General features: G+C 39.9%; 1 protein-coding gene across 2 annotated transcripts in view; it reads left to right on the top strand.

The window, feature by feature from the left end:
• The window catches only part of hip1 (huntingtin interacting protein 1), a 53,082-nt gene that overhangs the window by 1,451 nt on the left and 25,555 nt on the right, over positions 1–26,076 (top strand). The window contains exons 1-6 of one of the 2 annotated variants that reach the window (XM_078246406.1): positions 9,788–10,459; positions 21,284–21,347; positions 21,950–22,092; positions 22,297–22,353; positions 24,022–24,102; positions 25,631–25,707. In XM_078246406.1, the coding sequence (XP_078102532.1) occupies positions 10,442–10,459; positions 21,284–21,347; positions 21,950–22,092; positions 22,297–22,353; positions 24,022–24,102; positions 25,631–25,707 (440 nt within the window). In that variant the 5' untranslated portion in view covers positions 9,788–10,441. Of the gene's footprint in view, positions 1–9,787; positions 10,460–21,283; positions 21,348–21,949; positions 22,093–22,296; positions 22,354–24,021; positions 24,103–25,630; positions 25,708–26,076 lie in introns of those variants that run through there. The other variant, XM_078246404.1, reaches the window with a different exon arrangement.

The following is a 26,076-nucleotide window of genomic DNA, read 5'->3' as shown; positions in this document are numbered from 1 at the left end:
TGCAATATAGCTCTAATTTATCTGAGATAATTGAAATGAAGCACAGAGCTTTGCAGTTGATCAGCTCACTGCTACCATTAAGGAGGGTGAAAATATCCATGCAAAATAAAACAAGCCCAAGTTTGATTTGCTATTATTTATTAGTGTTCCGTGACTAGACCGCAGCACATTCAGCTGTTTTGTTCTTGGTACCAATTGTGCCAGTTTCATTTGGTTGATTTTTGACTGGGGGATCCAGAGCCATGGCAGGCGGTGCAGGAATCAATGAATCTGCTGTCTACTTTACAGGGGATCAGCGAGAGATAATCTGATGTGATCTGTTGTGCTCTAAAGCTTCCTAAATCTGCTGGGTGGCTGGCTTTCACCTCCTGTCTATCTGCATATCTGTCTGTCTGCTTCTGTTGTCTCCAGTCATCTCTTTTAACCAATACAATGCAGTGAAAGCTTAATACATGTTTATATTAATAAGCCCATGTTAAGTATGAAGTTCTTCCATATTATTGTAGTCTCGCATTGCCAGACCTTCCTCCATAACGCTGCGGAGGAGGGTCTGGCTAGTCCACACAGCATTCCGGGATGGAAGAAAAACGTGCTCTAGTTAATTGGCATTTCTTTAAACCAATCACAATCGTCATGGGCGGCGCTAAACTCCGCACAGAGCCGCTGCAAAATACTTGTTTTGGTGGAACGTGTACGTTCAAAAGTTGTTTTAGTCATGCGAGAGAAAACTCAGATTGTACAGATAGTCTAGCTAGCTGTCTCAATTTACCATGCAGAGATCTGAGGAGCAGTTAACCATAGTCCTCATGAATCAAACATAGTTTAAATTTCCAACACAAAGAAAGGGGAAGGAAACGGACATCGGCAAAAAGACATGCATCCGGCTGAATTTCCTGCGGCACCGGAGCAATCCCGGAAGTGGAACGTCATGGATATAGACTAATATTATTATGACAGAAGACAAGCAACTTTTTGAGTTGTTAAGGTTGGTTGCTACCGATATGTGAGTGTGTTAACCACAGAGCAGAATAACTTTTATAATCAGTTGCAATGCATGTAAAGAAATGTGTCACTAGAGAAATGACTATCAGCAGTATGTCAGTACAAAGCCAGGGTAAACAGCGGATTATACAGTATGTCCTTCTCAACATGCAACCTACAGTTACAAGCTATGAGCAGTGTGCTCTGCAGACAGCAGGCTCAACTACTGTAAAGCCATAGCTGTGTAAAATGCTGATTTTGAGAAGTGCTTGCCTATATCTCCATTGAGTTGGGTAAACAACCAGGGTGTGTTCAAAATCCTCTGCCATAGTGTCCACACTGGGTTATAAAAAGAAAGAGACAGGGCAGCCCTGTAGCACACAGCGCCTACTTTTAATGACATGTTTCGCCTCATAATAGCAGCTAACTCTTTAATTTTGAGTTTAGGGGGTTTAATCTTTGGTGTGTTTGTCTTGAACAGCATTCCATCTTTTGGTGTTCTATTGTGTTCTCAATAGAATAAAACCAACAAGTAAATAACAAGTTAGTACTAAACACTTGTTATAATCTTTATTTTAAGGCTTCAAAATGTCAGAGATACCAACCCTTTCCTAGAGTGCAAAACCATCTTCAAGCTGTCAGAGGCCAGGGTTTTTCATTTGAAAGCTGGTGTAGGTAGTAATCTCTGGACCGATATGAGCCCAAATTAGTGCTTGTGGAAAACTTCTGGGGCACCAGTTCCTCAGTTGGGACATGCACCGTGAGCCCCTGGGTGACACCACATTGTATGTTACATAATTAAGGCCTTAAAATTAGACTGGCTGCCAGCCACCTCCTTCTTCTTTACTGGTCCACACGGATGTCATTGATGAGTCCTGTTTATTTAAAGATATGCTTGTTTGGCAGTTGGTGTGAATATATAGCAGTGTTTACTGACCTTTTCTATCTCATTAAACTGTCACTATTATGGTCGGTTAAGTCAAGTCTGCATTCATTATACTACCACTTGGAGTAGCAGAAGCTGGACTTTTCAACCATTTACTGTATCTATTACCTGTTTAAACTGTTTATCCATTACTTTTAGCTAACATTAATGGTTTCATCATTTTAACTAACAATTGAAACCTTTTATAATTTCAGTTAACAATTGAAACAATTTATCTTTTACTTTTAACCAATCTTGACTATTTCATTTGGTAATCCATTACTTTTAGCTAACAATTTAAACTGTTTATCTATTACTTTTAGCCACCGTTAACTGTTTTAATTGCTAATCCATTACTTTTAGCTAACAATCTAAACCGTGTATCCTGAACTTTAACTATTTTAACTGCAAATCTTTTTTTTAGCTAAAAATTTAAACCGTTTGTCCATTACTTTCAGGTAACAATTTCAACTGCTAATCCATTACTTTAAGATAATAATTTAAACTGTTTATCCATTACTTTTAGCTATCAAGTTCAACTGCTAATCCATTACTTTTAGCTAACAATTTCAACTGTTAATCCACGAGTTTTAGCGAACTACTTCCTTTTATCTTTTACTTTTAGCTAACTATTTTAACTGCTAATTACTTTTAGCTAATAATTTCACCCATTCATTCATTACTTTTAGCTAACAATTTCAACCATTTATTATTACTTTTAGCTAATTATTTCAACTTTATCCATTAGTTAACAATTTTAACTGTTAATCCATGACTTTTATCTATTTCCGTTTATCTTTTACTTTTAGCTAACCATTTAACTGCCCCCTCCTGTCTGCTGGCTGCTAACTAGTTTATACGCACTCTCAATTGTTACATCTGACTGAATGTGTTCTCATTGTAAATATATATTTGAACAATTAAATGGCATCATTTTTTTTTAATTAGTTGATTACACCATAATCTCTCACACATATCTCCTAGCAGCTGCATAAGTACCCCTTGTTTACAAGTACCCCTGGTTGGGAATCACTGGGTTACAGTATGGACCTCCATTAACCCTCAACCCTTAACAACAGCAACAACCCTTAGCCAATGCTAAGGGTTGTTGCTGTTCAGTGCCCTGGCAGCTGTGGAATTCAGGGGAGGAGCGGGGCCCTGGGCCTCGGGCACAAGCAGGACTCAGCAGGGCAGACATAGACAAGAATTTTTGTATCACCCCGTCTCTCTGCCTCTCTTTCTCCACTGTATTTTGTCTTTCTCTTTACCTTGTTGTTCTTCCCTCCATCGTTTATTGTCTGGAGTCTTCCTTTGCTTCATTTACATCCTGCAATTCAAAGTGCAGGGAAGTTATGGAGGGATATCCGCATATATACAGTACACACAGACAAGCATGCAAGCATGAAAGCGAGACCATTAAAAGCACTGAGGCGGCAGAAACAGCAGGCGGTGGTTTGTGGCCTCATTGCACTAACTGGCGGTAGAATAGTGCAACGATGAGTTCCTGGCGGCATTAACAATGGCTTTGATTTACACATTGTTTTGGAGTTCTCATCTGTGTTTTACAGCACAGTAAAGCGGAAAGAGAGAGAGAGAGACAGAGATGGAGTGTTGTTTTTGTTTTACATGCAGCAAAGGTCAAAAGTCAGACTGAAACCTGCATCATCTGTGTAAGCGTGTGGTTTGCAAATTAGCCTGCTTCCTCATTTTAAATAATAATGTACATTCTGCACTGACTAATGGAGTTAACGTTAGGTCAATAAGCTCTTATTGCTCATCTTTTCTTTTTCTTTTTTTACTTTTATCATTCAGTATGCTATTATCAAAGGGCACAGGTGACAGGAAACAATAAATAAAAATAGAAACTCAATAAGCTGCCAATAAACTCATTGACAGTCATTTAGTAATTTTCTGTATATTGGTAGTTTAATAAAAATAAATAAATAGACATAATAGAAGACTGTCCTATTTTAACGTTTGTAGTGCTGATCTCCGCAGTGCTTTCACACCACTTGCGTGCTGCTCTCATGCACGGTGTAGCCAGTTTCATTGATTATTGTGGAAGCGTAGTGTTGGAGCTTCCCCTCCGCATACGTTACGCATGCAATGTAGCCGTCCTGTAAGGCTGAATGATATGGCTGAAATAAATGTTACTATATTAACGTAGATATTTTCTGATATATTAGGTATGGTAAAACACTATACAATCACATTTAAAGTGGTCAAACTGATGTTCAATGCAATGAACTGTGTCCTAACTGTTCTACATTACAACAGACAAAGCTTTAGCTACATTTGTCAGTTTTTGATTACTTGCAGCATTATTAGAGGTTATGATTCCATTGAAAGGTTATAAACAATAATATTAAATTATTGCCAAGCCCTTGTACTGATCATGCCAACTCGCATGGATAATTGTTAATTTATAGATGTTAATTTATACAACACATCAGAATGAAAGAGAACGCTTATTTATAAGGACACACTCAGAATTTTACCTTTTATTGTCTGACAGTCTGAGCCCAAATATCCTCTGCAAACCTGCTTTAATGCAGCAGACTGATTTAAGAATCCTATAGCATGTACAGATGGTGGAAACATATGTTGATTTGAACAAAATGCTGGATCATTTCTGTATTGGACTTTAGCATTGGGAGACATAGAGTTGACCTGAAAAACTACACATTTTAACCTCAGAGTTAGTCTGCATGAGAGGACTTTACCCCTGTGCACAGGCTTTAGCCTGTTTGCTCAACAAAGACCATGTTTTGCTTCAGAGAACTTTAATGTGGAACACTTTTATTACTGCAACTACATTTTTTAAGTTATATCAAAAGTTATGATATCGGAGGTATCAGCTGAATATCCCATATCTGCACCAAATTTGTAATTGTACAGTTAGGAATCTGCATAGTTCAAAGCCGGACATATTTTTGTTTATATTTGTTAGGCATTGACAGACTTTAATTTTTAGCAGGACTTAAAGACTAAAATTCCTCTGTTGCTATTAAATAAAGCATAAGAAAACCATATGTGATGTCACCATTGCACAAAGAGGTTTTGTGATGTTTGATGAGTTGTCTCCAGCACTAAATGGGCAAGTTAGTTGGAACCTCATCCACACAGTCAACAACAGTCAGGTAAACCATAATTTTTACTCCTTGTCCTTCACTCTATAAATGTGTAATATTTGAGGAAGGAAGATTTTTTAGAAGCTAATTGTAATGGAAAGATGGTGATGAGGAGATGACACATAATTTAATGTGAAAACTTTAAAATTTTTATTAAAAGGGGAAGGGTTTTGGTTGGCTGAGTGAAGGCCAGGCAGAGACAGAGTGGGACTGCTGTGAGAAATGCTCTGTGAGGCTGTCCTCACAACGAAGGGCCCACGCCGTACCAGGAAGTGAAGAGATTCAGTGGAAAAAAGCCGGCATTGTCTGGAGACAGACTGTTTATGTTGAACAGCCTGGAGGTATATTGTGCAGCACCAATGGTATACTGATTACATATTGATTATCGTGGCTGGCCTGGTCTCGGTCGATCAGCTGATGTCCTGTGATTGTATAGAAAAGCCTTTTTTAAAACAGTGGCCTGGATTAAAAAATGTATCTTTTAGGCGTATTGTTTCTGGTGAGATCTACATGACAAGAGTAGCATTATTATCCTTTAATAAACCAGTTTATATTAGAAAAACTACTATTAGTAGTAACATTAATAATAATAATAATAATAATAATAATAATAATAATAATAATGAAAATGTTTGGTCTTTAAAGCCCTTCATTACATGGGATGCACTAACAACAGGTTAAAGAACCCATAACTAAGTTTTTATAAGCTGCTGAGCCGAAAAACTGAGCTTTTAGGAAGACAAAAGTGGATACAGCAGTGTTTCCCACAGATTACAAAGCAATGCTGTCCTCCTCTCCTACTTCAATGCCTAACGAAGCTATCTATTTCTCTCCCTGACCCTGTCTTTCACTGGTTGAAGCCTGAAAATATTGTAAACAACTTAATAACATAACTAATTACACTGGTCGGACTGTTAAGCTCTGTTTCAGACTGATACCTCCAGTTCAGGCTGGTCCTTATCCTCAACATGTACCTTTTTTGCGGAAAATACTTTTCAATACTCATCTGGATTGAAGCAGTAAACATTCAGTGTAAGAGTAAAAAAATGAAATAACATTATTTATAATACGTGTATTTGATTCACAACTGCTACATAGTGTTTTGACCTTGACAACCCAACTGCATTTTACCACAAACTTGCGACTAGTTAACTTTCTAAAGCAGGCGCAATTGCTTGTTTGCTAAGAGTCGGGTCGGGACTCCAACATTAACACACTGACAACATTGTATTCAGAATATAAAATATTTTTATAGCACTTTTTAATGTGTGATTGTATAAAGGTGTTCACGAGATAGATACCAACCTTTTGTGAACTTGTGAATTTCGCCAGCCGTCTTCTCTCCTTTATGGAGACAGACGCGTGTGTGTGTGTGTGTGTGTGTGAGTGAGACGCAAGTGACAGTAGAGAGCAGGGTAAGGAAATGCAGCTGAACGTGTTTTAAATAGTGTTTAAAAAAAATAATAATAACGAAACACAATGTGTGGTGGCCGGTGTTGATAGTGCGGCGCACCGCCACACATTTAGTCTATGTGTGGGAAACACTGTACAGGCAATAAGACCTGAGGTCTGGATAGCTCACCTGGTTGAGCATACGGCCCATGTACAAAGGCTCAGTCCTTACCGCAGCGGGTTCGGTTTCGACCTGCGGCCCTTTGCTGCATGTCATTCCCCCTTGCTCTCCCATTTCACGTCTCAAGTTGTCCTGTCCAATAAAGGCCTAAAATGCTCAAAATAATAATCCAATCTTATCTGTTACGTGGGCTCTGACATTTATCATCATATGTCAGTTTTAGGCTAACTATATTTCTATAAGTTAACCTTAAGCATTTTGACAGTATGCAACTTGTGTTATAGTGGAATGTGGATAAATCAGAAAGCTATTCAGTATTATGTTTGCAAGTGCCTTAGCTTGCTAACACATAGCTAACATAAGCTTACTAACAGCCAACTTGTCCTCTCTGGTAGACAGGTAGGCTGATTTTATAGCAGCGGCGAGTCGCCAGCGATCAGCCAGCCAGTGAGACATGAACAGGAAACAGGGCCATCAGTTTCAACAACTCGTTCTCATTCCCAGATCATCAAATACCGATGCCTATAAAAAAAAAAAAAAATTCAAATCAATATTTTGTGGCAAATTATTCATTTCTTAGTACTAGCCTTGTAATGAGGAGGATAATGTAGAGCAAGCCGGTCATTATTGCGAATTAGAATCCCAACAGGGTGTTGAATTACCCGGAACGGTAATCTATGACTTAAAGGTCCGATTGGATAATTCATATTAACACTTAAAACTCCTAAAGTGTTAATGTATATATCTTGTATGTATGTATGTATGTATGTATGTATGTATGTATGTATCAAATTGCTGCTGTAATATGTCAATTTCCACAAATACAGTATATTACACATCAGTTTAGTTCTAATTGATTGAAACATACACTCTTTGACAACTTTATTAAGTACATCTGCAATCAAATGCAATCCAGTACAGCAGCTCTGCCACATATTCAACCTTTATGAAGCTTATAATGGTCATTTTTTGTTAAAACTAAAACAATGTGTTAATGTAACCATATTGTTTTTACTAAGATCATAATTAATGGTAGTGCTGAACTTTACTGCGTTATATTGTTTTTAGCATTTTATAATCAGTACAGCTGTACAGGACATATACTGTTATTGTTAAAGCAATGCTAGTCAACTCTGAGCTCTTGTGAGCATTTGTCCAAGTTCCCACCCATATCACACCTCATGTCCTTTCTCACACGGAATCTAGGAAATGTCCCTGACAATTTTCAGCATATACTGTCTGTGAAGGCATCCAGCATTTGTAACACGCAGGAAAAAAGAACAGATGATGTGGATGATGGTTATAAACTTTCCACCTCCACGAGAAAAGAATGAGTTTGAGGAGGTGGGAGGAAAAGTGTCAGCCACTTCTCTGTCTGTGGCTGGCGCTCGATGGTGTTTTAAGCCCCCAACGTCTCCTTCCAGGCAGCGCTGCGACCGTTGACTTCAAGGCACATAACCCTAACCCAAACCATAACCATAACCATTGCCTAATCCCAGTGCCTTCCAGGCAGCGCTGCCTGGAAGGAGATGCTGGGGACTTACAATCATGTGAAAAAATTAGGACATCCATGCTAAAGTTGACTTAAAAAGAGGAATAAAAAAAAATCATCTTTTGCAAATTGATCTTAATGCCTTAATTAAAAAAATGAGGAAAAATCCAATCTTTAAGGACACCAATTTTCTTTGTGAATGAATAATCGTGAATAAATAAATGTTCTTCCTTAAAATACAGGGGGCGTAAGTAAGTACACCCCTATGTTAAATTCCCATAGAGGCAGGCAGATGTTTATTTTTAAAGGCCAGTTATTTCATGGATCCAGGATACTATGCATCCTGATAAAGTTCCCTTGGCCTTTGGAATTAAAATAGCCCCACATCATCACATCCCCTTCACCATACCTAGAAATTGGCATGGGGTACTTTCCATAAAATCATCTCTCAATGCAAATCAAACCAGCTATTAGGCTAACTGAAATAAAACCAAACAAAATTGGTGTTCTTAAAGGTTGGATTTTTCTTCATTTTTTTGAATTAAGGCATTAAGATCAATTTCCAAAAGATGATTTTTTTTATTCCTCTTTTTAGTCAACTTTAGCATGGGTGTCCTAATTTTTTCACATGACTGTAAAACACCGATAAACGTGGCTGGCTCCATAATACTAACTGTTTATTCAACTAAATCAGGGAATAAACAAGTGTCTTCTTTTGTAAGAATTGTAATGAAATTGAAAAAAACAAAAATGCCAGGACAGGACTTCAGCTATAATGGTAAACAAGTGTGCTTAGTGTTTTTTTGTTTGTTTTTTTTACAATTATGAGTGATATAATTTGTGTTTTGTAATAATTCGCAAATAATTTGCACATCCAAACAATTCTTCTGTGCAGGTGCATAGAACAAAAACAAGGACTTGAAGAAATTGAAATTCCCGCACACTGCTCTTGCTGCAGCATCACCATTTATTAACGAAAACTACTCTTGACGAAGCTCCAGAGGGACCAAAACGTTAGTTTTCTTTAATAGATAGTGATGCTGCAGCAAGAGCAGTGTGCGGGATTTTCTCGTTCTTGAAGTCCTTGTTTTCTAATAATAACATTAACGATGGTTTAAAGTGTCCCAGTAAGTTGTGACAGAGAGCCAGCATGCACAATACCAGGACCCTGAAACTGAAGCATAAATGGCATTCAGCTATTAATTCATTATTTTCTAAATTCACACCTGTGATTTTTCTACATGTCAAAATGTCTTCTGTGACAAATGCCTATTGTAAAACTCTAAAATATCAGGCTCACATCAAACACAACTGTGCCGTGAAGACAGAAAATGTTGGTTGACAGTCTTAGAGAAACCAGATGGGGGCATCAGTTACCTAGAATTGCTCTCATGGTGAAAGCTGAGCTTTTTTCCCTGCCCACAGGCCTCAGCGCTTTAAAAACCAAATGAAGCATGCAGTCATGTAATATTTATTTTAAATCAGTATGTTTTACTAGTGTTAACAATAGCTACTTGTGGTTATGGTTTGTGTATGTGGTGTGGCACACTGAGCAGGAGAGAAGGCGGAGGGGTGTCCACACCTTTTCTTGAAAACAACTCTTTATTGAATGACAATATTGACGTCATCACCCTAAGGAACATCCTCCAAGATGTTTGCTTATTTTTTGCAGTCTTCTGCTGCAGGCCAGGTGAACCAAACAAAAGAATTGGTGATCACACTACCTGCTAATAAAAGGAGCACCAGTGGATATGCAGCTGTGTTCTCATTTCCTGGACATCACCTCCCCTCTTTCAGGACCCCCTTCGGTCCCCAGACCCCAGCTTGGGAACCACAGGGTTTAAGCCATCCCTCTCTGCAGGCTCCGTGCTACTATTGTCTAACAAGAGAGCGGGCTATTTGCAAAATAAAGGTAGCCTACTGTCTTGGTCTTAGCCGCTATGTGGGCTGATACATACAAGCAGGGTGGGTTTTAACGTGAAGCTGAAATGAGCTGGTATTATCAGCGGTAGTCCTCTTGTGTTTTCCTCCCGGAGAGCTTCGGCTTCTCGGCTGTCGGATGCTGGAAGTCCTCGCCGATAAGGGAGCACGTAGGGCTCGCAGAGAAAAAGGAGAAAGGACGCGGAAGGAAGGAAGGAAGGCTCGGGGAACATTTTAATACCAAATCGGGACACATGTTGAGCTAACGACCCGCTCCACCTCCTCCCCCCCCCCCCTTCTCTTCGCAAATGCATTTGTTGCCTCAGTCGCCTTCCCGTTACTAATTACTCCACGTTAGGATACAGCGGATCTCCTCTCTGGCTCCAAGGATCCTCACTCGCGTGTTTTGGGGGACGATCATGGATCTCAGTAAAATCGTAAGTGCTGAAGAACAGATTTGTTTTGTTTTCTTTAAAAACAGCAACAGGACATACACTGAGACTTTGCATGTTTTTTTGGAGGTGGGGGTGGTGTCCGAGAAGTCTGTTGCACACACACACACACACACACACACACACACACACACACACACACACACACACACACACGGGCTGTTTGTGCGATTACTTGTATATTATGCTGTTTACTTGTGTATATATAAATATGTATACTTCCAGTGCCCAATATGCCCTAATGCAATAATCGACAACAAGCGGGGACTTGTTGCCGATTATTGCAGATAAATGTAGGCATATATAGGAAGTTTGGATTTTGTTGAAGGTCCGAGCAGCAATATGGGCACAGGGTTCTTGAAGTGGGTCTGATCCCAGCTCAATAGAAGAACAGTTTAAATCCACTTAAATGTATTGGAAATGATCACATTAAGACACTGAGATCACAGGTGTAACTGTACAAAGACTGTTAAACAAGGCTGATAAAACAACAGCAACCAAAACTGTATCCTATGTTGTGGACATGGCATTAACACATGGACATATGCAGCTTTAACTAAGTTTAATTGTGGGTCCAAGACCATGCAGTGCCCATCTGTTGCCCAGTGCGTTCTGCTTTTTACACAGCTCAGTCTCCAGCTGCAGGTTAGTGAAAATAAAGTTCAGCAAAGAACAGCTTACATGTGCCATGAATATCAATTGCAGATTGTATTGATGTTTGTTGGAGACAAACCTCAAAGAAACTGTGTCTTTGTGTAGCTCCCAGCGTATTTAACAAATTAAAGAGACAATAGGTATTCATTAAAAGTCAAGTGAGATGGTATATTGTCTTCATTATAAGCAGGACAGTAGAAACAATATTTAATGGTGCATGGAAGCTAACCCAACTCAAATCTTGTGTGCATTTAATTTTCCTTTCCTTTGAGGGCTGTGAATGATGCGATAGAGGCTAACCGGCTGGCTAAAGTGTCCAGAGTGTACTGGAGCAGGTGCACATAAGCCAAAGCAACAAGACCGGCCTTTCACTGCCAACATGGATGGATGGGTGTACTTTTAGCCCTTTTATAGTAGATGTGGGGGAGGGTGGGTGATACAAGCACACCCATAGTCCTCTTTCCAATGATCTTCAGCTAAGAAAGTTTGTATTGAAGGAAATGCTCTGAGAAACAAAAAAAGAAATTGTACACATTCATAGTGGCAAATGTATGAAGAGTACAGAATCCAGACAGTTTCTTTTGATAACTGGAACAGGAAAATCACTCTCTGATTTCTGAAATGAATCCCAGCTGCCCACATGAAGTCAGTCAGGACATATAGCGCAGACATGGCGTAGGTGTAGTGGTGGGAAATCTCTTCCTGTAGATCTTCATTCAGTTGCACTTTACAGGCTATTTAGACAAACGTATTGATGTTATTGGGAAAACAGTCTTGTGAATCTAACAGAACCCCCTCAAAGCTGTTCTCCTTGGTTGATTGCCGCCTTCTTTCTGCTGCTATGTTTTTTGGCATGTAGTGAGACGCGGTAGTATGAAAACAAAGTCTAGATAGATGTAAGCCTTGTCAGCGAGCATACTCTACATTCCAACACTGCATATAGTTGGTGATGCACAGCTGAGCCAAATACTTGCTGGATTTAAGAGTTTTAAGGAACTTGATTGCATGAAAGATTTACATGTTTTTTGTTTGGAGTGGCATGATGTTGAATACTTGTACAGATGTCCAATAACAATCATTTTTAGTGTCATTGCAGTGAATGCCGATACTGATATTTTTAATTTCCCCACAGTAGCACTTTAGGTGTACAGTACCTGTCATACTTGCACATATAAAAAAAAAAAAAAAACAGTTGACCATTGGTCAGACAAAACAAGCTATTTGAAGATGTCACCTTGGGCTCCAGGAAATATGACGGGCATTTTCTGACATTTTATTAACCAAACAATGAATTGATTGAGAAAATAATCGGCAGGTTCATTGATAATTAAAATATTGTAGCTCTACATGTTACAAGTAAACAGAAATGCATTATAAGGGCTAAAATAAAGGAACATGCACACTGATTTATTTATAGTCTAGGCACATGGATGTACAGAAGAGCGAACAGTGTCGTCCCTGATTGGCATGCCTTTTTTTTGCCTCCACATAACTTAAGTAAAGTCTCTAACGATGCACATCAAAAGATTCCTTGAACAAATGTAACAAATTGAGCTGGCAGTTACCAGTCAAACAGACTGCTGTGCTTAGAAAAAAACACTGACAACAGTCTGTTTGCTGCAGGAGTTTAATTGGTGTCAGATTGCAACATAAGCCATCAAGTCCTTTAGGAAAACGCACCCCCGCACACAGACAAACTGTGATGTTCACGTGTGTTCAATGTTGGGGAGTAATAAGCAAGTTGGCTGAGGAGCCTCGCTGAGCTGCACAGATGTTCCTTTTATAATGTGTAGTCATGACATCACCGGTCCTGCAGGAAGTTGAGCTTTAGAGCCGAGACTCCTTCACACGAGGCTGCAGAAAGCGGTCCTATTAGGACAGGCTCGTAAACCTGCCATGGGGGTGTGGGCCGGAGACTTTAATTATGCTGCGGCCTGGCCTTCAGCATCATGTGTGTGTTTGTGTGTGTGTGTGTCTTTAACCAGCTGCTGCCCTCCACCTCTGCCCTCAGGAACAGAAGCCCAGTGCTCTGAGGTCACACATTGCAAATATCCTGACGCTCTATGTTTTCATGCTTTTTAATGGGCTCTTTAGAGATGGCATCATCCCACTGGGCATATCTGTGTCACTAAATACCTTGTTATTAATGGGATGGAAGATGCTCTGTACATTCTGTGAAAAACCATATCCCACTTAGAGACTGAGAGTCATTTCAGCCCGCCAGTCTTCATGATTGTAATAAGGCTGATAGAGGCTGAGACAACATAGATGTTTCACCATCACTTATCAGCAGAATTATTACTTGCAACGCAGATTCTGTTCACTGTGCTGATAATGGTGCAGATCAATATGTGAATTTCCCTCGAATGAGGGCTGTATAACTTGACCTTTGTGAGTTTGTAATGTTTCTTCTTACAGCTGTAAGTTGTACACAGGGAAAATAGCCATTCTAAAAAAAGGGTCAGGCTCCTTTTTAAGAGGCGTGGAGTGACTGTCGTATGAGAGCGGATGTTCATGTCAAATGCAACATGTAAAATGGTCCTTAAACAAGCAACACAGAGGGCTCTGTTCAGAGGAGTGACCTTTGGAATTGGGTTGAGTTACTTTTGGAAAAATGTTTGGGTTTTGGGATTTTTTTTTTTTTATTTGTTTGTAAGAAGTGCCATTTCATGGTGTGGGAAGATGTGTGTTTATGTGAAACACACTGTGGTGAGGCTAGCTTTCGGTTTCAAGCGTTTATTTTTGGTCATGCATGTTGAACCGTGAGGGGACCGTGGGCATGTATTTTTACTTCTACTTCCCTTTTTCAAAATTCTGTTTTGATTTTATTGTATGGGTGACCTTCAGTTGCATCGTAGCCGATACCTTTTTAATTATCAATACTATGTCCAGCTTCTCAATGCACTGACACACACAAGAGTGACGTAAAGAGTATATTCAGCTTAGCTTGAAAAGGAAACCCACTTTTTGTTACAACTTGGTCTTAGAGGAGATCTGACTGCTCGTGTCTGTTGCCCCCTGTTTGTGATGTCCCCTTGTTCCCAGATCTCAATAATTGCTTTTGCAAGGACGGTTTTATTCATAACTAAAAGCCAGAGCTACAAATATAAGACCCAAGAAGATCTTATAAGCCGTGGTGTTCCTTTTTAAAGACACCTGGAAGAATCTGACAGGAAATGTGAGAGCGTAGAAGGAATGAAGTGTTCGGCCTGACTGACTTGCTCGGGTGCTGTCTGAGTCAACTGAGCAAGGTTTCTAGCTGGGCATTTTTCAGTAGGCAGGAAATGGGCAGTGCAGGGTGTGCCAAGACAGGAAGCCTGACTGAGCGCCTGCACCCCTCCCTACCACTACCACCTCTACCCCCAGTGCGTCAGCCACAATGGCCATGCCTCCACGGCCGCACCTCAGCATTACAGGGCTTCTGCATTCACAGACAGCCGTGCATGTTTCCTGTTGTCATTCCTCCCTTCATCCCCTCGCTGGTCACCCATCCCCCTGTACAGTACAGTCGCTGGACAAGTCTCAGCAGCAGTGTTGCCACCTGCTGCCATGATGTGGCTTGTAAACCACCATTCATTTACACTTGCAGTAAATCTCCAAATGTTTGAAAAGCTCACTGTTACATGGAAAAGTAGAATTGTAATTATTTATCAACAGTTTGGTTTGGTGAGGTTTAAAGGATAAGTTTTGATAAGGAAGCAAATATTTAGGATGGAAGACTCTGCACACAGGTCCAATGCAAGTATTTCCTAATTTATAAATGACAGTCTCTAGTAGCTTGACAAATGAGAATGCCAGGGCTTGTAATGGCATCAAATAGTCTACTAAATACACATCCTGTACGTCTAAATTTGGACTCCTAATATAGATGGAGTTTAACGATGTGTTTGAGGGTTGTAGGTACTGCACTTTGTCATTTTTTTCTCTACATTTTTTCGTCAACTTCTGTGCACGCCTGTGCTTTTTCTTACAAGTACACTTGTTAAATGCAGTTCACATGCGTAGTTCCCAAGGTCTAAATAAAAGCTGCAACTAACTAACTTTGTTTTGTTTTCTCTTTTTGGACATGGTGGGTGAAAACCTTAGATCCAATTGTCCAAAAAAAAAAAAGTCCCATCACCATTTCTCAGTGCCCAATGTGATACCTTCAAATAACTTGTTTATTTCAAACATTGTATTTAGAGTGGGGCTGGGCGATATGGAGAAAATCAGATTTCACAATATTCTTGACCAAATACCACAATGTCGATATTGCGACGGTATTGTCGGGTTGACAATTGGTGCTTTTACAAAATATTTTACCAATGACATTTTAGATAAATAATCCCCAATAATGTGGATATATTAACTAACTGGGTAAAGGCAAATAATAGAACAGCTAGAACAGTCTGGTGAGTTCAGAAAATGACATCACTTTACTGTAATGCAGTCTGTGAAACCAGGAAAAGACAACACTTAGGTCATATTACGATTGAACATTATACTAAATCTAAGACGATATCTAGTCCAATATATGGATATCGATTTAATATTGATATATCGCCCAGCCCTAATTTAGAGTTATCTAAATCAGAGAAAAGCAGCAAATCCTCACATTCAAGATGCGGTAACCAGTGAAATGATTAATCGTTCCCCAAAAGAGTTCCCCTTTAATAAGCTGTCTAATCGATTAATGGACGAATTGTTTCAGCTCTAGTCCAAATACATTTAAAGCCCCACAGATACAGCAAATCACAAGAACTGCAGATACATCAAGGGAAGGAAATATTGCAAAGACATTGGAGATACATCGAGTAAGTACAGTACCTAAGCCTTGACTTTATGATTAAATACTTGGAAGAGCCAGTCAGAAATGATGATCCGAATAAATTTGTTTAGCTAAAAAAGACTGCATAGACGCATGATATGCATGATATACTGTCATGGGTGCTCCCGGCTCTGTGTCCTCCTCCCTCTAGACCTAAATGACTGGGGTCATGCAATCATAGTGCTATAACTCAGATGAATCACCACTCCCATACTAAATCATCGGGGTCACACAAGGATACCTCCTCCGCCTCCTTGACCATGAGAATTTCAATCCACCGAGATCAAGATCTGCCCCCTTTCATTTGGCTCATGATTGAACACTACTGGGTTCATCTCAACATTAATTTTGACATAGCAGAGACAAAAATAACCAATTCTCTGCTACCATCATGGGGTGACCATGATACGATGACATATCTCCAGGACTAATGTGGACATCAATTTGCCAAGACATGCATTAGTCACAAGCTCTCGCGACTGGTTAGAGGAGTCAGGGTGGGGAAGTGAATCAATGAGCGAGGGCAGTTTCATTTAGCAGGCAGAAGATGCTTCCTCTCTCTAGGCTCTGTGCACTGACCCTTCAGTGGACACAGCCAGGCTATGATCAGCATATCAATGCCCTGCTTTCTACAGAAGGGCTGTTTGGAGCTTGCCAGGCTTAACTTAACATGCTTTCAACAATGTATCAATAACACTTTGTTCAAAAGCAAAGTTGTGGAGGAAAAAAAGATGTTTTTCTAGACGTCAAGATGCAAAAAGGAGTTTTGTCTTCAGCTGGCGATGAATTGAATACATCCTTGTTATAACTTTTGGGTGTAGTTTTGAAAGAGTGAAAGGAAAGCATGAGGGAGGATGTTCAGGAGGAAATGAGTTGAGGTTTCTGTCCACATTAACCAGTATAAGGATGTCCTCGCAGAGCTGATCTTTGCTCTTCATCCTCATAATCACCTGCTTCTCACCTCTGATTTAATTTCACTCTGTCAGCTGGTCTGCGTAGCTGGTCGCACTGCGAAGAGCTAATAGGTCATTGATGCATCGATGCCAGCAGCCAATGCCAGGAGTCCCAGGCAGCTGGCACTCTCATTCAACCCAAACACAAAGTACAAAGTCTCACTGTGGGCTAATTGGGTCATCCTCACGTGGGAACCAGTTGCACTGAGTGTTTCTCAATCATCCCTTGATTTTTGGGTGTAAGTAACGGAGAGGAAAGGGGAAGCAAAATGAGCTAAAATGACATTACATTGAAACAATTAAAGTGATGAAAATTGCTCTTCTTGAGATTTAAATGTGACATTGACATCCAACGGCTGATAGCAAACATATAAACGTTTTATGAGTGTCATTTTTAGTATGTGACCCTTGTACTGATGACAACACAAGATAATGTTGACAGATTAGCAACCAGGACAGTGACAGGAAACGACACAAAAGTAATTTTGCCTTTTTGCTAATGAGAGTCAGTGTTTGGGGGAAAAGTGCAGCCTGCTAGCACCGAAAAAGCTCTGGCTAGCTTTACGTGCTCGCGGTGGAAATGAAGCTAGTATGTTGCAATTATTGATTGCACCATGCTAAATGAGGGCCTCTACACCGTCAACAATCTTATAGTGTTTTTCATTAACCATGAGAAAAATGACACTTAATAACAGGAACCAACTCTAAAATATGTGGTTTTATAGGTTTATGGAAACATATCTTGGTTTAAAAAAAGACGTAGTTCACTCCTGACCTCGGAAATACTAGTGTGCCAAAATTATTTTATAATGGTCACCTACTAGTTTTTTTTCTGTAAACAAAAAAAAGTTTCAGAAAAATCGAGCAAGTGAACCTTGAGTTTAATCTATACATCAAGTAAATCAACACTTATGGCTTCTGGAATAAAACAAAATTTTCTTCTGTTAGTTTTACATGCAGGCAATCTGAAACGCAGTCCCTATAGCATTATCTTAAAGTTGACATAAAGGACATGTGTGGTGTCATTGATAATATTATACGTTTGTTCGTTTATGTTCGGCATTAAGCTGTGCAAGGGATCTCTGTGTTTTGCCAATGACTTTAGAGCTGCTATTAACATCCCCTCGCAACTGCTTCTGCAACACTGTTGTTTCATGTGCTGTGAAGATGAGATAAGAAAGTAAATGTGAATTCTGTTGACAAACTGTTCATGCGTAAACAGGAAGTGTAACGTCTTACAAAGCAGATGCTCAAATTTAACTCGGTGACCTTTCCCTCGTGATCTCGATCAGAGGAAACAGACTGTAGGTTTGACCTTTTCAGCTCTCTTCTGCACAGCCTGGACAAGACAGCGTAAACCCTGCTGTGTTTGACCTTTACAGTATATACACACACACACACACACACACAGCCAGAGTTATGGCCCAGGTTATGTGCTGATGCAACACAACAGGTGTTGCACTTGTCGCTTCCGTGCTCATGTTTAATCAACACCGTGCATGTTTAATGACAGGAGTGGAAGCGTGGTCAGTCAGGCATCATGTTTACGACACACCCTGCGGTGTATCATCGCCATCGCCATGACTACGAGCCGAGCGCAGGCGGGTAGATGATGTTGAAGCAGCCTCATTCCTACATTCCTCCTCCTGCCCTAACTTTGCTTTTGTGAACCACTCCTGTGACTTAATCTGAATCTCACTCGTAAATTAGATTTCCAAGGACACAAAACTTTTTTCTTTTTTTTCCCAACGTGCTGGAGCTGGTGATGATTTGTCATTCAGATGTGGTATGTGGATGATGCAGTCTGCTGTTCAGACAAGACAGGAGCTGAATTTCTTTTAAATCCCAGTTTAGTTTTTGTTTTGAGCTGTCGGGTTTATGTTATGTTACAAATAGTCTCTGGACATTTTAGATTCAAAACAGCCGTGACACCTGTTAGCATATTTAAGGTTACAGATGGGTGCAGATGTTCTGGTTCAGAGATTTAACTAATGATTTTAGCAGAGTGTGTTGGGTTTGTGCCTATAGTTACAATTGTTTCCAAGTTCTTCCTCTTTCCTCCTTTATTCCTGCCTCCGTCCCACCCCTCCTGGCACACTTCTCCTCCTCCAATGATTGATTACAGTGAACTACCAGTCCTGACAGCTCACATACGGGAAGAGGAGGAGCAGACTCCGGACATCTGTGGGAAGTGAGATTATGAAACAGGCCTCCTGTCTTCTGCTGACCCCAGGAACCACAGTCACCGTTCATGATTACCATGCAAACCATAGTGACAAAATTCATGTTTGGCTTTATTTTTTTGAACGTCAGCATTTTAGGAGCATATTTTGAATTTAGGGGTTGAGATGTATGATTTTCTTGGTTTGTCATGTGCAACGTGATATGTCAGCCAGATGCTGCTCCAGAACACCTTGTTTTGAAAAGCATCTGAAACGGCTTTAACTCTCAAACAATGTGGGTCTGGAACTTCTAGCCAGAACATTTTTCATACAGCTTTCTTGTTTGGCTGCTTAACAGAACCTTGATGGAACATCAAGAAAAGAAAAGAAAACAAGAACAAGTACAGGATCTTTAGCCATGCTAACAGCATGGCTCTATGGATGGCAGTGTCTGTCAGTCAGTCCAGACTGATATATCTCAACAACTATTGGATGGATTACCATGATATTTTGTACATACATTCATGGTCTCAAGAAAATAAATCATACTGACTTTGGTGATCCCCTGAATTTTACTCTAGTACTTACATGAGGTTGACAGGATAGAATGCCATTTAAAATAGAAGTGAGCTTAACAGACCGCTGTAGCTCCTCATCTCTGCTTGAGGCTAGCAGATCGAGATTAGTCGCTACTAGCAAAACACTCCTGAATCTCTGATCAAACTATCGGCAGTCGAGTTGCATTGTGGGCACTAGGTTTTCAGGAAAAAGAATGTTTGGATTTAAAATACGATATTTCTGGTTTTATAACTGTCCATTGTGAGTCTGAAGATGTAATAGGAGGACAATGTAAATAGGTTATAGGTAATAATAGGTAATAACTTTTATATTAATAATAACTTGTCAACTTGTTAGCACAATCATCTGGTCAGAATTTTAATTTGTTAAATACTTTGGTTTATGACTGAATACCTGCAAAATATATGCAAAATTCCCACCAGCTTCCGCTGTACTTTGTGTTTAGTTCAAGCAAATGTTAGCATGCTAACATGCTAAACTACAATGGTTAAACATGGTAAACATTATACTGCTTAACATTAACATGTTAGCATTGTCAAATTGCCATAGTACAAGTACAGCCTTACAGAGCTGCTAGCATAGCTTTTTCATCTTATTGTTTATAATATACCAGACAGTTTTTCTTTTTATCAAATGAATAAACCCCAAAAAATAAAATAAATGCTGTGGGTTGTAACCAACAACTATCACTAATGCTCACTGTGGGGAATCACTGTCAACACTACCAACTCTGCAGCAGCTAACATCCAAACTATACTGGTGGCTGTATTTCAGCCTGTTAATATCAAACCACAACAACTTTGTGATAGTCATGATTGCTGTCTAACTGTGCATATCAGTATAAATTCAAAACTGTCTGCAGGATGCATATATAACTCAAAAGTCTTTGTATGAAGAGTAAGATGATACTTTAAGTTGAGCTAAAGTTGGAGGGGGCTCATTTTTAATCTGGCCAACATTTCTTAGTAGATTTCACAGCACAGAAAGATATTCCTCTGATTATCCACACGGGAGCAACTGTTGGTACTATCTCATTCGGTCTGCCTGGTTACAGTCCTAAGTCGTTCCTTGGAACTGCAGGCTTCTGGCTTGGAAATGGAAATCTATTTGTTTAATGACTGCTTTCTGTCCACACTCTCAATAGAGACAATAAACATGATTGTTTCTATTTTATGATCCCATATTCTACGATTAAGCCAGAATAAGGAGGTGTTTTTTGTGGGAGCAAAAAAACCCCTGCCCTCTTACATACACTCAACATGCTCTGTCGCTTCTCCCTAATTCAAGGTAGTGACTGTGTTCTGCAGGTGGAACATAAAGAAGAGATGCGATGCCATATGTGTCGCTTGATGAGACAGATGTTTGCCTCTGTAGAGCTCCTCAAAAGCAGAGAGGAGCTCAGGCCTCTCAGCGGCTGTTGAATACTAACTCTGCAGAAAATAGGTCAATCACCCTTAAATAAAAAACATTGCTGCTTCCAGATTCGTAGGAAAGGTAAAAAAAAATAAAAATCTTTCTGAAAGGTTGTCAAGTTAAAAAAAAACCACTAAAAACATTTTTTTCTGTAATCAGTGTGAAAAAAAGCTGTGAGCTGATTTGTGTTCTCCATTTTTTCCTCTGTTTTCCTCTGCCCTTTCTTTCCTCCTCTTCACAGGCTGTCAGCATCAATAAGGCCATCAACACACAGGAGGTCGCTGTCAAAGAGAAGCATGCCAGGAATATCCTCATTGTGTGTGTGTGTGTGTGTGTGTGTGTGTGTGTGTGTGTGTGTGTGTGTGTGTGTGTGTGTGTGTTTCTCCGTGGCTGCAGGGTTACGTTAGTGCAAGATCAAAACAATAAACTTAGTGTAACCCCATCATCTTCATGTGGCCCTGCTGCAGAGCTAATTTAGTTGTTTGGAGTCTGCAGAGTTCCAGGAGAGGAGGAACTAAATACAAAATATCTGGAGCTCATTATTTTTGGTTTTTAACTTTTCATATTTTTACTTAGGAGTACAGACTCTTCCACATCATCAGCAGCTCATTTGTGTTTGTCTTTCTCGGAGCTGTCAATGTTGTAAGAAGATTTAATTTAAAACTGTAGTAATCAGTGTCTTCTTGCTTCAAGAGAAACAACTCATGAAAGTTTAATAAAAATCTGTTTAAACTGATCGTAAAAACATGGGTTTTATGTATGAGGATTGGTAAAGATTTAAAAAAGACAAGAAAAAGAGATGATGAAATGTAACATTGGTCACGAGCCAGACTAGTGCCACACAGAAAAAAAATGTTGGTATGTAATGCACTATAATAACCCAGTGATCCTTGACCAGCCCCGTCACCCTGCATCTTGGGAACCCATCATGAGAAAGGCGCCCACACTTTCTGGGCAGCAGTCAACCGGCTTCCTCTCTCCAGCAACGCGGTGCTCTGCTGGAAGTTCTGCCACGTCTTCCACAAGCTGCTGCGAGACGGCCATCCAAACGTACGTGAAGATGACAATATTGTAACTCCGTAACCATTTTCACTCACATATCATGGTGACAATTTCACTAATGGTTAATTCTTCAGTTTATGTCACACCTCGTCTACATTTAGTTAATTGTCCCTGATGAGTCCTGCTTTATGAACTCTTTTTTTCGCCCTCTTGGTTCTCCTCCTCCCTCTGTCTCTGCTGATGTCCCTCCAGGTGATAAAGGACTCCATGAGGAACAAGGCTGATTTAACTGATATGAGCAGGATGTGGGTAAGGACACAGAGTATTATATTAATGTGGTCACATTACAGCATGCAGTCACAAAAAGGACCTTATGTCATAGGTGATCTTCTCTACTGGTGACTCTGTATTTTGAACATCAATTGATTAAACATGGATGAATAACTGTGTTAAAACATATTTTCCATCCATGTTAATAATAATAATTGTCTATTACTGAGCCAGCTCCTGTAATTTGGCAGCGGCTAAAATGTCGTCAGAAACAACAACTTATTCGGGTGTGGCTTTTGACAGCCGCTGGAAAACACCTTTTCTGACATCATGATTGGACTGTGTCCAGAAGTGCCATGCAGCAGCAGTGTTTGATAATATAATATATAATAATTAAAGATGCTTGTATTTTGTTTATTAGCATGATCACAGTACAGCCACCAACTGTCCTCCTTGTTAGATTACATGATTTGTTTTTAGTCAGCCGGCTGCTGTCGGAGTGACAGGCATTGTGTCCTGTGATGGACAAAGCCATGTAAAAGCATGCCAAGTGTGACTGTCATAACACAATGCCTGCCAGCTACATGTTGTGGCTAACAGACAGTAGTGTTACATAAGCTAGTCTGCTAGCTTCTCAGCGGGGAATCCCTGCTCTCTGCCCTGTTTTTAAGGTGGCAGAGTAAAAATTGAACTTGGTTTCTGTGTAAGTCTCATTGGTGATAACATTTGCATTGATCTAAGTGAGCGCAAGGCTCTTCACATTATTGATGACACCTCTGAAGAAATTAACAGGGTTTATTGTGTAATGCTGTAATGCAATATATCAATATTATATCAATATCGTGATATGAGACTAGATATCGTCTTAGATTTTGGATATCGTTATATCGTAATATGGCATACGTGTTGTCTTTTCCTGGTTTTAAAGGCTACATTACAGTAAAAGGATGTAATTTTAGGAACTTACCAGACTGTTCTAGCTGTTCTATTATTTGCCTTTACCCACTTAGTCATTATATCCACATTACTGGTGATTATTTATCACAGATCTTATTGTGTAAATATTTTGTGAAATCACCAATAGTCAACCCTACAATATCGTCGCAATATTGATATCATGGTATTTGGTCAAAAATATGGTGATATTTGATTTTCTCCATATCGCCCAGCCCTACCTCTACAGAATGCAGTGCATTAAAGCCACAAAATCTGAGCAGTCTGAAGCAACATATGGGTGGAGAGCCGCTCTGCTCTGTATTCCTGGATGTTTTTGTATTACTCAGTTTTCGCTGAAGTCACTAGGCAGGAGGATACAGGAAGTTGGTCCCTGTGACCGGGGTGGTGGCCTCTCCTGTTGTGTCATCACCACATGCACTCCCAGGCTCAGGGAAAAAGGAAGGGAGAAGCAAATTGGCCAAATAACTACTCTTATTCAACTTTGTCCACACTGAGACATTTTCACACCCAGTTCACTGAACTGAACCTGAACTGAATATGGCCAGTCTTTGCTCACTCTTTTCAAGTTTACTGTGTGATGCCTTCAGCCAAAGGGCCACAACGAATTTCCTCAAAACACCAAATGTTTGCTTCCTCCGTTTTCTATTACCAGCAAGAGCTGCAAGTCCTCCAGGAAGAGAAACGACTATTTTATACCGTTGATCATGTCTCTGCTCTTCCTCTTAATGTCTCCCCCCCTCTCCCCCCCAGGGTCACCTGAGTGAAGGCTATGGTAAGCTGTGCAGCATCTACCTCAAACTGCTCATCACCAAAATGGAGTTTCACATCAAAGTGAGTCATATTGGCCTATAAAACCCAGCGCCAGTCTCCCTCATCATTCATTATCTTTGTCTCAGACTCTCTTTTTAGTGCCAGCATATCTCTGCTGGGAGAGGGGGGCTTTTACACTAATGGCCTCTCAAGAATCTGTAATGTAGTCTTTTTATGAGACAGCAGAGCAGAGCCGTGCTCTGACCGAGAGGCAGTGTTGATACTATCACAAGTTAGTTAGTTAGTTAGTTTTTGCACCGCTGACGGCTAATTCTTACCCAAGGGTCAGGGCAGTTTTAGAGGACAGTTTGCCAAGATGTATCATGGGAATCAAAAGAGTCAGGTGACACTTTGCCGGAGGAAACCATTAATCAACTTTTATTTCACCTCTGTTCCCTGTATGTTATTATCGCTGACACATCAGCATGCAGGTTGATATATACGCCTCACGCAATGTCTTAAAAAACGCTGAGCTCACAGAGAAAGAAATACAAATTCTCTCGTCACACACTAGATAAAGGTCAATTAATCAACAGTCAGCTTCTGTGAAAACAGCAAAAGAGCTGGTGAACTAAAAAGAATATCTGCTTGGGTCATTTTTACTTGCTAAATGATCTACTGCCCAAATGCATATTTCAACAGAAATAGGGTGCCTTAACATATTTTAGGGTTATTTTCAAAACAGAATTATTGCAGCGGGATTTTTTTTCTTCTTTTTTTGTATCTTTGGAGTCCTCACACCTGCCCACCATTACACTTCATATAATCTTTGGCTGCAGAGAAACAAGAAAGTTTTTTAGATATATATTTGTGCAGCAGTTTTATGTAAATCCAGAGTCAAACATTTCAATTCAGTGCCAGGTTTTTGTTTTAATTGGCTTCAACTTGTGAGACAAAAGAGTGCACAGGAGCAGTTCAAAGTCCAAACAGCACATTTGCCTGAGGGATTCAAAGAGTTTCTCGTAAATTTGCCAGCCAGCGTATGGGAAGTATTCAGATTAAGACATACTTTTATTGATCCCCCAAGGGGAAATCACTCCTTTCAATCCGTTACTTAAAGCAATTAATATTTAACAATATTAACAATGGATCTCATGATTATTTGTTTGTAAAAGGGGTCGCTCATAGTGATAAAACCACAGAGAAGCATCCCCTCTGCTTTACACAGCGTATAAAGACTTTTCCAGCTCATAACTTTGGTTTTCTGGCCAACAACTGTACCGGTTTGGTTCTCCCCGATCTTATCTAAAAACTCTCTGTACTCTCCCTGCTCAACACCAAACAGCAGACAGACACAGCTAGCTGGTGAACACAGTGGAACAATAGCAGCTGAAGAGCCAGATATGTTTTTGAGGATTTGTTTCTGAATAAATATTGGACTCAAATTCATCAGATGGACACAAACACGACTCCAAATGAATTATGCATGAATTATAAAAGTACAATATTCATGGTTATAAACAGTAGATCATGCCTGTAAACTACTCGTGTGTTCGTCTCAGATGGACATCAGGTCGGCTGAACTTCCTCCTGTTGTCTTCTTTTTCAGAACCCTCGTTTCCCCGGCAACCTACAGATGTCAAACAGACAGCTCGACGAGGCTGGAGAGAACGACGTTAACAACTTGTGAGTGTGGCATGCTGCTGCTGCCTCGCCTGTCGTTATTGTTTTTGTGGTTATTGCCGGCCAGAACCCAGGATCCAGATATGAATGGGTTTTCAGTGTTATATCTCAAACTGTGTTGACCAAATTGTGAAATAAAATGTAATTGGATGAATTCATTATCATCATAATGCAACGGAGCCACAAGAACGTATTCATCGTGATCATTTTATCAGAATCAGAATCAAAAAGGGTTTTTGATGATGATGTACGTTTTTTAACACATACAAGGAATTAGTTTTGGTGTTGTTGGTGCACGTCACACATTCTCTAGATGGAATATTAAACAATATAAGTATAGGTATAAACAATATAAGTATAAGTATATGTACA

This window comes from Sander vitreus, chromosome 3 (genome assembly GCF_031162955.1).
Source record: "Sander vitreus isolate 19-12246 chromosome 3, sanVit1, whole genome shotgun sequence".
NCBI classification, from domain to species: domain Eukaryota; kingdom Metazoa; phylum Chordata; class Actinopteri; order Perciformes; family Percidae; genus Sander; species Sander vitreus.
Note: the sequence above shows the minus strand (reverse complement) of the source record. Positions and strands in the feature narration are given on the sequence as shown.